Genomic DNA, 13,429 nt, shown 5'->3' with positions numbered 1-13,429 from the left:
AGAACAAGATGAGGCTTTTAAGAATAGGTAGAGTTGTTAGGCCAATTGACATAAGTGGAAAACTAGTTAGACTTTCAAGCACACAGAAATATAGATTAAAAGAAAGCTTTTTGTGCTGTTTCCTCCAGCTACATTTTTTGATCTGTTAGAAAATATTAATTTGCTGTAAAGACTTTGCCTTTTTATAATATATAAAGCAAATATTCTAGTACAGATAAGCAAACATTAATATTCTTTAAAAGGGTATAGCAGAGAACTCATCTTTCTGCTTTTAACCAGTGTATGTGCCACAAGGTGGGACAAGCTGAACTCACATTGGAACTAATTTACAAAAAGGTTGGTAGGATGTGAAGAATTATAGGAAATCCATTATATAGGAGAAGCATGTCCCCCACATATAATCATCTGAAGACTTATGAAAGGATGTTTTATCTTTCTAGCTACAAAAGAGAAAGTTATTAACTTGTGAGTATCACCAGCAGAAAACTCTTTCATTCAGACACTGGGTGCTCAGCGTTCTTCTGGGTTTCTGAGCAGAATTTCTAGGGAAACAGCTTCCTGGATACCTAGAGAGTTGGGAAGTCTGCCAGATGGAGATGCTGGCAGCCTGGCTGTGAGCTTGCTTTCTGTGGAAAGTGTTGAGGGCACTGAGATGTAAAATGTTTCAGATAGTTAATTTCTGTTGCAAAACTGTGCAGTTTTGAACATTTTTAATGATCTTTACCATTCTTCCTTTTCTCTCCTTTCTTCAGTCTGTGCTCATGAATTCATCTTTCCCTCCTTGACATCTTAGTTCTCTTTTGAAACTTCCCCTCTCTGACATAAGCTCCAGACATTTTTCTTCTTGTCTTCCTGTTTTTTTGTATTGTGCAATACCCTATGTTAAGCTTTAGGAGCCTCATACCGCTTTCATTTGCATGGTATCTATTTTAATTCTCATCAGTTGTTAAACGGCTAACTCAAGTCTATTTGCAATTCTGATGGATGCTGTTTCAAAATGGTTTAAAATAAAGTGGTTGTTGTTGTTTGTTTGTTTATTAGGGTACCACCATTTAGGGGAAAGTTAATAGCAAATTTTAAGCTCTCTTGATACTAAGGCCAGAGAGATCATTCTATTTCAAGGAATATTATTCTTGAAACTACACCATTTTTAAAGGAAAGCAAACGAAAAAAATATGGAGGGTTACACTGATGTCTGTTTTATTTTTAACATATTTTATTTGAAGAGTGACAGACTACTCTGACAACATTCCAGCTACTCTAACAGCATGAAAACTGTATAATATGGTGCCAATTATGGTACGGAGTTATAAAGTATGAAACATTGCTGTCTTCATTTTTTTTAATAGCAATTGAAATATCATCTAAATTATTCTCTTGATAAAGTGAAGTAATCACAGAAATAAATTCCTTCAGAAAGGATACTTTTTTAGTGAATTTTTATATTGCCGTTAATGAATGTTTAAAATTGATGCATTTCAGGTTAAGTATGCATGCAATGGTACGATGCTTATTCATAATTAGGATTTGCAACTTTTCTATTAGTCATCAGGGATAGGTTTCATACTATTTAACTGCTAGGATGAGATTAAACAGCAAAGTATTTTTGCCATGTTTTTAATTGTAATAAAACATGAGAAAAAACAACAACAACAAAAAACAAGGAAAATAATTTTGTTAATACTGTATCCGAGATTTTCCACACTAGTTTTATTCTGATAAGAGTTACACTTTGTTTATAAAGATTTAACAGATACAGCTAACATTCACAAAAGTTAATGTGAAGTCATCACTGAGATGGTCAGCTGTGCAATATGCCAGTGGTGCAGTCTTATGGACTGCAATATACAAGCCTAAGCTCTATAAACGGTATTATACATTTATGGAAAAAAAGAAATGCTTATAAAGAAGATATCCTTGAGGAAGGAGAAATGGTTCTAGCTCTAATCAGTATTTATTAGATCTTAAGGCATACCCATGTTTACATGGACTGTCTTTTTGGTAAGAAAGCATAAAGGCTAATCCATTAGTTGGCAAAGGAAAGTAGAGCCATTTAACTTTCCCACTGCACATAACAAACACTCTGAAATCATTTTAATAATTAAGTATTTTATAGGCTATGAACATAGTTGCTTTCTAACAGACAGAGGAAACAAGGCTCATTCTCTAGTCTGTTACAAATACAATGAGATGATGATGATGAAACGTGGATGTGATTTCAAATTCATTTTGTGAGATGGATTTCTAGAAACATGTCCTCATTTGATGGCTATTGGATTCAAATCGCTTAAACTGAACATGAAGAAAAGTAGGTTAATGTTCCAGTACTTCAAGTTTCCAATCAGTGTTGCAAGTTGTCCTTATTTTTTATTTACTTATTTTATTTCTGACTTTGTTGTTGTTGTTGTAGATGTTTAAAATCTCGTAGGTGACTATTTAGAAAGTTAGCCAGCCTTAGCATTCTCAAGAGTTAGTAAATATTTCAGAATTGCTCTTGTCAGAATGGTTTAGGAATAAACTATTTGTAACACAAATACACATTTTACTTGTCTCTACTTGTTGTGCTGTGCTTTCAGTCAATCACTATATGTATAAATTAATGTTATCAAAGAAGTAGTAGAGGAACGGTATTTGACTAGTGTGTATTTGGACTCTTTGCCAAACAGACAACAATGAAGAAAAGAAAGAGAAAAAACAAACAAACAAACAAAAAAACACAAAGAAGCAAAAAAATACTTTTCTTTAAAATAGATAAATAAATAAACCCTAGGAATTCTGTGTTTTGTTTATGACAGTAAAAATTCTGAAGCTACCAAATGGATGCTTATTTGTTGGTAAGAAAGCACCATATGGTGCTTGTAAATACAGGTGCTTACGTTACCTGGTCAGACACACAGCCGATCTAGTTTATTTTCCTATAAAAGATATTATCTAGAAATTGCAGAGAATGCCCAGGCTCTTTAATTTCTGCCTTAGATCTCTAAATATAGTTAACTTAATATAGGTTTACCCAGGCTGAATTAGGAAAGACTGGTTAAAGTGCTTTACCCAGGCTATTTGATTATGACTTTTTTTTTATGGTTTTTATTCTGAGGTACAATGTGTTCTGGTTTTTGTTTGTTTGTTTGTTTGTTTGTTTTATTATGATGACTACATTTAAAATTGATTCACGTGCATGGGGCCATCTAGGTACTGTTTATGAAACTGCACAGATAAACAAAAATATAGAAAAATACTCTTAATCATAACATACTGAAAGAATTAATCAATAAATGGAAATTGTGCAGTACAGGTAATGTTGCTAGTATTAGTCTGTGAGTATATATAATTGAGTAGGTGATGGTGGTAATTTCTTATTTATTTATTTATTTCTATTCTTTTCAATTCTGGTGAGAATAAACACAAACGTAGTTCAGCTAACACATCTCTGTTTTCCTAAAGGCTGTAAATTTACTCAGTGCTATGTGGATGAAAGCTCTTGCCAACTGGAATGGGACTTTTTAAATCTTCTTGCATTGGTAAAAGTGACTATTTGAAGTGAAAAATTCAAGTTATTCAGGCTCAGATTACACTAAATCTCAAAAAAAAAATCATTTATGAATTATAACAGTTATGAAAGTTTGTCGGTTTGTATGCAGCAAAACAGTGACTGTTCACATGACATGTTCATAGCTTATTTTTTTTTCTAAAAGTGTTGTAGCAAAAATATATTTTTAATATAAATAGCTGAAATAGCACTCATAAAAATTTACAATGAACAGGGAAATCCATTCCTTTTAAAATTAATGAGAATGCTACTGATACAAAATGCTTTTAGAAAAATATTATTATAAACTTTAGCCCTATTATGAAAGTTACATTTTCAGCCACATTAGTCTATCAGTAGGTTTCTGGAGTATCTTCACCAGAAGATAAATTTTTTGCTTAAACCTGAACTTTGTTGTAACTGACTATTTTTCAGGGACTCAGTGCTTTAGTCTGAAGCATGCTTTCTACACCATTTTTCCTAAATTCTGTAATAATTTTAATTTTCAGTAGTCCAATTCTGCTTGGGCAGTATGCAGATTATCTACTCTTTACTTTGTTAAGTATGTAATATATGTTTCTTTGAACATTCTTTATTGATAGTACATGTAAAATGGACCCTGGCTTATAATCTGCTACAAGATCGTTCTAAATGTTTCTGCCTTAGCACTCTTTCTAAGAAAAAAAAAAAAAAAGGCTTTGTATAGCATATATAGTAAATATATATATATAAAATATGTGGGTTTGTGTGTAGTACATATGAATATACATAAGTACATTTATAATCATTTGATTAAAAAAAACTGCTGGTGGTAAAGTGGTTATATATATATTTTTTTTCTTGGATATAAGACTAGGATGAAACTGCAGTGGTTGATGAATACATTCTAGATTTATTTGAATAATTAACATCAACTTATTTTAATAGTGTGAGAATGTGGTAAAAGGCTATGCTGAAAAAAATGTTATTGCATTAAATTTTAGTCTTCAAATTTTCTTTTAAGATACTTTGTAGAGTTTATTTCTTGGAAGAGACATGTTAGCTGCTCTCAAATATTGCAGAGTAATTATTTTTGATAGGAGACATAAAGGGAAGACTTTTGGCAGTTATATATGTCTGTAGTATTGATGTTATCCAAATATTATTTGGCCATATGGAGTATTGGTAGGAGAAGGTTATGGAAGCAGGTGCTTTATTTATTGTCTTAACTGTAAGCATTCATGCCAGTAGATGACCATTTATATGCTGCTCTATCTAAGAAATAATTTTATTTGGTTGCCAGAATTTTTATAATACAGTTAGGTCAAAAATGTATTAAATCAAATGCTTAAATCAGTAGATGTTAAGGGTTTTCATTTGAACCAACTTTACCCCCAATGTACAAAGGCAGGTTCCATAAAAAATTCCAAATTTAATTTAAATTTCTCATTATAATGAACATTAGCAATACATTTTTAAACAACAAAAGCTTATGTGTTCTCCTTTAATTTGTTTTCTAGCTTATTATCCCTCTCTGATAGTCTCTGCTTCCTCCTTCTCCCCCACACCCCCATACAATATTTTGGCCAAAGTCACATTTCATTACAAAGCATTGTTAGAATCAATGAATCTTCAATACTTGGACAGTTACCAGTAGCGCTTTTCACAGCTAGTCGTATAATTGTTGCTAATGCACTAACACCAATGGAAGTTTGCAGTTGTCATAGCATTATGTGTGACTGAAGGCCCTGTCTCCTTTGTCAACAGTTCATTTGTCAGATACTGAGTCCATATAAATTGTGTAAAAAGAAATAATAATTAAGAGGACCCATGCACAAACAAATATAACCCAGAGCTATTATGGTCAGTAGATTAAAGCTGATAACATTTTTGGCGCTATTTGGAGATCTGGCAACATAATTTAAAAAGTACTTAGTTGAAAATTACATTTCCAAATTCTATTTCCATATTCTCTGAAATGTTCTCTTTATTTAGTGAAAGCCATATTTCATGGGAGTCTGCTGGAAATAATGATTTCTTTTGTTAGGGGATCGCATTGTCTCCACTAGCAGTATGGGTCTCCCCAGGCATCCGAAATTCACTCACAGAGTCTACTCTATTTAAAGCAGCGAGAATTTAATGGTACCCATATATCAGCTCGACCTGAGTGCCTCCGAGCATGGACCCTGCTTGAGACTTTCCCTGGGTTCCCATACGATCTTTGTTTCATCAGCTACAGACCAATCAGTTCTTGACATGTATGTTATGTTCCTTCAGATTGGTGGCTCCTTGTTGCGAGGCAGGACATCTTATCTGCCGGGTATGGCTCTCATCCAGTGCTGCCCCCAGTCAGCACATCCTTTTTCCCCCTGTCCATGCCACACAGACCCCGACACTATGCTGCTCAATGGTTCTCAGTCACCACTGCATACCACGTTCAGGTTATGCAGAGCTCATACTGCAGCATAAGGCTTCACCAAATATACTCCACTAATGGCAAGCTACTAATGGCAAACAATAGCCACCCGAGTTCCTTACATACCAGTAGCTTGTTTCCCTTTCACATTTTTTTTTCATTTTATTTTCAGGATGATGAAAATAGTGGCTTATGTTGAAATATTTTTTACGAATTTAAAAGAACAAAAAGACCAAAGAGAATGTGATAACTCCACCCAGAAATTCTCTGAAAATATTTCCAAACATTAGATCATGCCTTGTTCCCATTTATGTGGCCTGTGTGGTAAGGAGGAATAAAAGGAGTTGCTGCTCTAGCCCCCCACCCCCTGGCCGATCCACAGTGACAACTCTTTTGTCAAATGACTATTAGTAAATTGCTTTTTTGCATCTTATAAGGATTTATAAAAGAAGTGGAGTGATATATCTTCTCTTCCTTCCTTCTGTTTGTCAGCCAGTAAAACTGGCTGCTACTTGTACACCAGCTATGAAAATACAAGAGGCAGTTAGATTCCTCCTTTTGCAGTTTTTCTTCAGGGTAAATCTTGAGTCGAAAGCAGTCATTTTTTTCTGATTAAATTTGTTCTCTTCAAATGTTTAATATAGTAGGAGTTCAACTATTCCGTACCATATTTAAAATATCTGAATTGTATTCTTTATAAAGGATGCAAAATTTGCTTTACTTTTGTATGTATATCCTATTTTTCACTGAGAAACCATGTTTTGTGTATTCTGAGTATCAGAATATAGTGAGATATGATGTCTATAGCATGGAGAGTTTTGTGTATATTGGCACAGAATATACATGTAAACGCATAAACCTTCACAAAATGGACACTTGCATCTCTCTTTGTCTTACATTTCTATGTACTGTCGGTAATACAGAAAAACAAATCACAGAATTGCACACCTTAACTTCAGTAGGAGAAACGATGAAGCCAAATACTCACAGCAGGCATTTCCTGCCTAAGCCTATTAAGCTTAGACTGTCCTCAGTTTCTTTTTCCTTGGAGTCCCATGTATACTGGGAAACTGAAATTGAAGAGTGTGAAGTAAGAGCTCCGCTTTATGCCATGAATGTAGAGTAGGAAGTGAGGTATTACATATGCACGCTTTAAAGGTATTAATGAGGTAAAAAACTTCATGTCACATATCTGTGAAAAACATGGTGTATCTGCAAAGAAATTTTTGTATACTCATGATAGCACTATAGAAAATAATGGTCAGTTTTTATGGTCAGTTTTGAAGTATTCTGTGTGGTAACAGAATAATAAAATTGCACATTATTTTAACTGAAAATAAAGAAGGATTTTTTAATACCTATAAAAATCCAAAATTAATTGTAATATTTTATATTTGTTTCTTTGCAGAACTATCATTATTTAGTCAAATTGATAAGTCTCATACTATAAATCCTCTTGAAAATTGCATTTTTTCCTGAGAAGTGTAATTTATTTTTCTTACTAGTTGCCAAGACTTTAATCTCTGAGTAACTTTCAACTCTCTGCAGTCAAGACTCCTTAGTAACATTTTTTTTCTAGTTAAATGATTGTCTTTTTTTTTTTTTTTTAATATGTTCTTTCTATTCTGTCATAGGATTTCCTGTGGTATGTTGAAACAGGACACATTAATGATGACAATCCAGAGGTAGGGAAGGAGAATAAAAGGCGAGGGTAAAGAATTTTCTCCAGAGCTGGCTTTTTAAAAATATTATGTTGGAAGGATAGGAGAACAGCTCAGAACATTTGTTCAAAGCCATTAGGAAGTTTTCCAGGAGCTTTTAGCACCTGGATAAGAGGGAAATAGAATACTTCCCAGAGGCACGTTTCCTCAGTAAGGTTCTGATTATGTAGGGACTTTCCTTCAGAGCTTACCTCAGTTTTTCCACTGAATTCAGATTATTCCATATAACTCAAAAAAAACCCCTCCTCTTATCTGCTTCATTATCATCTTCCTCAGTAGTGTCTGGCAGCTTCTGTAAGTAGGTTGTGTTTAAATGTGGTTGACACCTCTTGAGTCCAAATCCGGAATTCGTAGCTCATTTCCACCCTTACCCCAGCCCCACACTCACTTACCCAGTTGTGCCTCCTTGGTTGCTGCCAGAATGAAGGAAAATAAGGAGCATTGAAAAAGATGGTGGAAACAGAGGTGCTAACAAGTTGGTAGAAGGATTGGTAGTCACCACTGTTTCCACAACACTCCCCTTGTGCCTGCCTGGCTTGGAGGTAACCTCCCCACATACTGTGGTTTGTCCACAAATGGCGTCATCGCTCTCTCCAGATTAGACAAAATAGTCACTGTACGGTATTACCTTTTGTAGCTGCTGCTTTGTACATGCATATGTTGTTTTAATTTTGTATTATATTTTCCAGTATCTATGCAATGTTATAACTGTGTTCCTTAAGTAACTGCCTTATATTGTCTTATTCCAAGAATATTGTTATGAGGAAAATTCTTGTTTCTGTTTTATCCTGGTTCTTAAAGGGCTATTTGAGGGAAGGAATTTTCTTCAAAGTAATGGGAGTTGGCAGAGCAAATCCTAATTGTTTGTGTTTGTAGCTTACTTGTAAAATGAAAGATGCCATAAACTTCAGAGAAATTTCCACTCCAACACATTGATTGAGTTTGGGTTCTTAAAAAAACACAGTTTAAACCACAGATCTGGGCAAATCTATCCATATTTGCTTAGTCAGATATTGTAACAGCAATAGTCTCATATTGTCTGGACAGATTAGTCTATTATATATCACCTCTATAAAAACTGTTTTTCTTAAGCATAAGAAAGTAATAGTTATTTGCACTGATAGAACTTTTTGTATGTAATCTGTTCATACATTAACATAAACAAGACAAACAAAACAAAACTAATAAGTGTTTTGGACTGACACAGAGTTGACAAAAATTTAGTTGTAAAACGTATGCTGCAAATATTGCTCACTGCTTCGTTTCATAAATAACACAATATGAATGTTTATATAATGAATATTTTATTATACATATAATAACACACAAAACAGTTCTGTTTCTTTTATTCATATGCTTAGATCCAAAATGCAATACTTCCACTCTGAGTGAAGTTATCACCTCACTCTCATATAACAATTAAAAAAAAAAGTCATTTTCTAGAAAAAGAAAAGCCATTCTGTATAAAATCTACCCGAGTACCTTACATTCTTCTATGTGTCTGGAATATCTGAAAAATTTTGGTATCTTTTTTCATACATCTCTCTGACCAGCCTGATTTCTTAAACATGCTCAGATTATCTCCTCATTCAAAGAACTCTTTCAGTAATTTGTTCTCTAACAATTTTACAAGTAAATATTTAATGATTTGTTGGAATAGACATACCTTTTTTCTTTCTTTTTTTTTTTTTTTTACTCCATGAATTCTCATATCTTTTATTAAAGTTTGGTACTCTCTAGTGAAAGAGATAGGAGTTTGAACTTCCCCAGGCAATGAAGGGAATTCAGCCACGGTATCCCACTCTTTAGGGGTATCTACCAGAATTTTTTGCCCTCAAAGTTTGGAATATTGTCACTTTTCCTGTCCTTTCAAGATGAAATAGTGATCTTCACTGCACTTGGTGCACCATCCCTTTTCTTAGATTTTTTTGTGAACATGCATAGCAAGACCCGACAACACAGATTAATTTATTTGTCTTAAATGTGAGGTAAAGGGTGAGTTTTTTCAATCCAGTGAAGATTGAAACATTTTTGTTCACATTCAGAAACAGGTTTGTGGAAGTTATAGGTAAAAACCTAAAGGGTTTATCAAGTATTAGTGCTTTATGGGTTAATAGCACTTGAGTTAGGCCTTCAAGACCTTATTATGAATAAGGACATCAATATAATACCAAAATCCAACTTTAGACATTTTACTTCCTTTTCTGAACTGACCCATCTTGTTCTCATTAGACTGTAATTAGCTGCTTGGTTTTATAGTTACAAAAATGAATGAGTATGCACAGTGCTGTGAAGTAGAAGTCATACCTCATCACAGTATGTTAATGAATGGGCTCAGTTAATAAAGGTGTGAAAGGCACCTTTGGATGCCTTTCTCTGTAAATTTGTCATGATACATAGTCAGATGCAGTGAGGCGAATCCAGATAATTTCTTTCGGCAGTCAGTCAATCATTTAGAACTCATTATAAATTTTGCTTTGCTTCTTATTTTTTCAGTGTATAGTACAAATCCATTTGTGGGGGAAGCTTACAGAAAAACAATACCTATGGATCAAATTCTGGGAAATGATGAACATAAAAGTTGCTTCTAAGTATAGTAATATTATTTTAAAATTACTATATTAAAGTTAATAGTTAATAAGCATTGATATTTTAATAATTAAGGATTTCTGATATTATTAGAATGTTATATAGTAATAATATTTTTATGTGGAAATTAGTGTTTAGGTTAGTTGAACCTTGATAGTGCTTTTGAATGTATAATTTTCTGGACTTATATCAAAAAGTTTCAGAACTAAATGAAGTTTCATTACCCAAACATTGTAAGACATTGTAGTTTTTTAAAAGATTATAAAGATCTATAAAACTTTATTTTGTGAAGTGTTTTTTTTTATTGTTCTTTTTTTTATATATATAATTTTAAGATATAAGAAATAGAGTTCCAGTATATTTCTCAAATGAGTTATTTAAGATATAGAATAGGATTCCAGTTATATATAAATAATATAAAAACACCTACTTTTCTGTGGCCTATTGACAATGTAGTTGGCACCATTTTTTTATTTGAATCAAAACTAAAACAGCACTTTTTTTTTTTTTTTCTCAGAAGACGTAGACCAAAACGATTAGAAAGTTCTTTCATGTTCCTCTAATTATTGGCTGCTTTGACCATGTCCTTATATATGGCCTCAATTAAACCATGTTACATTGAAAATTTTCTTGATATCTGTAAATTTGTGACCATAATCTCCCAAACACCTGATAGTCTCCTATGAAATGGTATGAATTAATTCATGTGTCAGGTTAATCATAGTCAATTTGGTATATCCTAGCATACTCTTATCCTCTCATTTAGGAAACATCATGGAAAATGCTTTTCAAAATGCAAAATCCTTCTTTCACAGGTTCATTTAAATTCAGCTGGAGCTTCTGGGAGCCAAGCAACTGTTGAGAATTAAGCAATTAGCATGCATACTTAAGAAAACAACATCCACAATTATAGCTTATATATTGTTCTGATTGTATTGGTAGGAACTGCTTATTTAATGCTTATGAATTCATTAACTGCAATAAATTATTTTCAAGTTATCCTAAAATATATTGAACTTTTCATCTGAGAAATTCTGGTATGACGTTGAGATTTAAAAGGAAGATGTTTGCATAGCTGAGTGAGCATGATGCAAGTCAGTGTGGAAAATTAATGTCATCTTGCCTTTTTTTTTAATCTTTTTTTTATTTTTACTTTTCACTTCCCAAAGCATTTTGTGGTTCCTTTGAAAAGTGTCTGAGTTAGTGGGGGAGGGTGGATAGAAGTTATGCTAGTAATTAGAGAAAGGCTATTTGCTTACTGAAGCATCTTCATGTTTTGAACCATTAAAATTCTAAGAGGAGAAAAGAAAACTGCCATATGATTGCAGAATAGAAAAACGTTCATAATATTGTGTGTTGTTTCCTTCTTCTGTGAAAATTAGGCTGAGATTCAGCAAACATTTCCCATCGTTAAGTGTTCTATTCTAAATGAACCACACTCAATACTAAAAATAGTACCATGGTGCTCTAACACCTGTAACATGAGTCTTCTACAGTGGTCCTCGTGGGATTTCTTTTGAGGATTTTTTCAATTTTTCTGCTGCTGTATAAAGTGTTATGTTTATTACAATGAGAGAGAGATAATAGAGAAAGCCATGAAAATAATTTAAAGTGAGCCTTCCTTGGAAAATGTCCCCTTTCTCATTTGTGAACTAGATGAATAATCAAAACTACTGCTAGATCTGCTACAGTCTAGCACAGTTCTGCTCTTTACTGTAGACAGAAAAACAAATCTCCAAAAATCACTGCAGTCCATTAGAGCTCAGTTCCTATTAGGATAATCTGCACTAAGCATATTAGATCCTCTTGAAAATGTTACTCAGCTATTGAGTATTAGAATCAAGGATTTTGTGTTTTTTATATAGACAAGAACCTAATCACATGGATCTGTTCATAGTCTTTCTTCATGCAGGACTGTTGCAGAGTATTTATTTGATACAGCATGTGTATTTCTATCTCCATTTTGGACATTTCTCGTGTGTATTCAAGTCATTTACTAGCTCCTAGACAACTTTCAGCTTCATTTGAAAACTTTTCAGTATCCGAACACTGATTTGTTGTATGAATGTTGCTACTTCATTGGGGGTTCACCGTTCACAGAGCATGTGAGAGCAAAGGATAAAGCACTTCCAGCTGAAGAAATCTAAGTGTAAAAGAGTGTTAAAGAACAAACACGTTATTTCCTCCTTTGCTAGGCACTCTAATCAGTGGCAGTCAGGGTGTCAGATATATTAAGTGGGCATGGCAACCATGTCATGGTATCTGTTGTCTTTCATTGCCAGAAATTATGTTAGGAATACTTGCTTTGGAGGGTGCTGGGATAAATGATGATCTGACCATCTTTAGAAAATAATGAGAACTTTGAACATCTTTGAGAAAGTCTTCAGGAAGAAAGAAACACATAATTTTAATTATTATTATTATTTTTTTTAACCCAAATCCGTAACCAAACACAGTTCTGAGCATATAAATAGAAAAATGTGGAGTTATGGATTTAGTTATTGCTATCAGGTCGGTGAACCAGTATTACTGAGGCAGCAGTTCAAAAATCTAAGACAGCTATAAACTCAAGGAATATTTTTAGCAGACATATGCACAAGGAAAATAATAATAATTAAAAAGCCTTATGTAACTTAGATATTTTATGTATCCATACATAAACCTTAACTTAAATTGGATTGTAATTTGGTTTTATGTTTCTCTTTTTCACTTGGTTATTCCTCTTTATATGAAATGTAATGAAATAGCTAACAAACACATCATTGATGAAAAACATAAAAAAACAATCTCAGGTTGTTAAAGTCAGTTGATTTAGTGATTAATGTATTTGTTATGCTTGCAGATTAAAAAATACATTTATATGGTGTAAACTCATGACCAGTTTACTTGGATGCCAATACAAATTCTTTTGCTATTGTGGTTTCATTGATTATATACTCTGAAGAGAATATTGGTTATTTTATTATTGAGAATAAAAAAGAAAGTTTATAGCATGACTGAAAGAGTGTATGATTTGCCAATTAAGAAGACAATGACTGAAACTCTATGATGATGAGAGAAAGGTAGTTACTGTATATCCAAGTTGATTATTTCCATTTTATACCCAGCTTAAGCCTTGTGGAGGTAATTTTTTTCAGTCCCTGCTATTTTTGTGTTCAATCTGTAGGAGTTCTATTGGTGTCACTCACTTTATTTGTC

General features: G+C 33.1%; 1 protein-coding gene across 40 annotated transcripts in view; it reads left to right on the top strand.

The window, feature by feature from the left end:
• The window catches only part of DGKB (diacylglycerol kinase beta), a 392,397-nt gene that overhangs the window by 102,587 nt on the left and 276,381 nt on the right, over positions 1 to 13,429 (top strand). Inside the window, exon 1 of one of the 40 annotated variants that reach the window (XM_080580924.1) lies at positions 10,587 to 11,325. The exons of 38 other annotated variants lie outside the window; for them this stretch is intronic. In XM_080580924.1, coding sequence (XP_080437050.1) covers positions 11,317 to 11,325 — 9 coding nt within the window. In that variant the 5' untranslated portion in view covers positions 10,587 to 11,316. Of the gene's footprint in view, positions 1 to 10,586; positions 11,326 to 13,429 lie in introns of those variants that run through there. One more of the 40 variants, XM_080580927.1, reaches the window with a different exon arrangement.

This window comes from Anser brachyrhynchus (assembly GCF_964034855.1).
Source record: "Anser brachyrhynchus genome assembly, chromosome: 2".
Taxonomy (NCBI): Eukaryota; Metazoa; Chordata; class Aves; order Anseriformes; family Anatidae; genus Anser; species Anser brachyrhynchus.
Note: the sequence above shows the minus strand (reverse complement) of the source record. Positions and strands in the feature narration are given on the sequence as shown.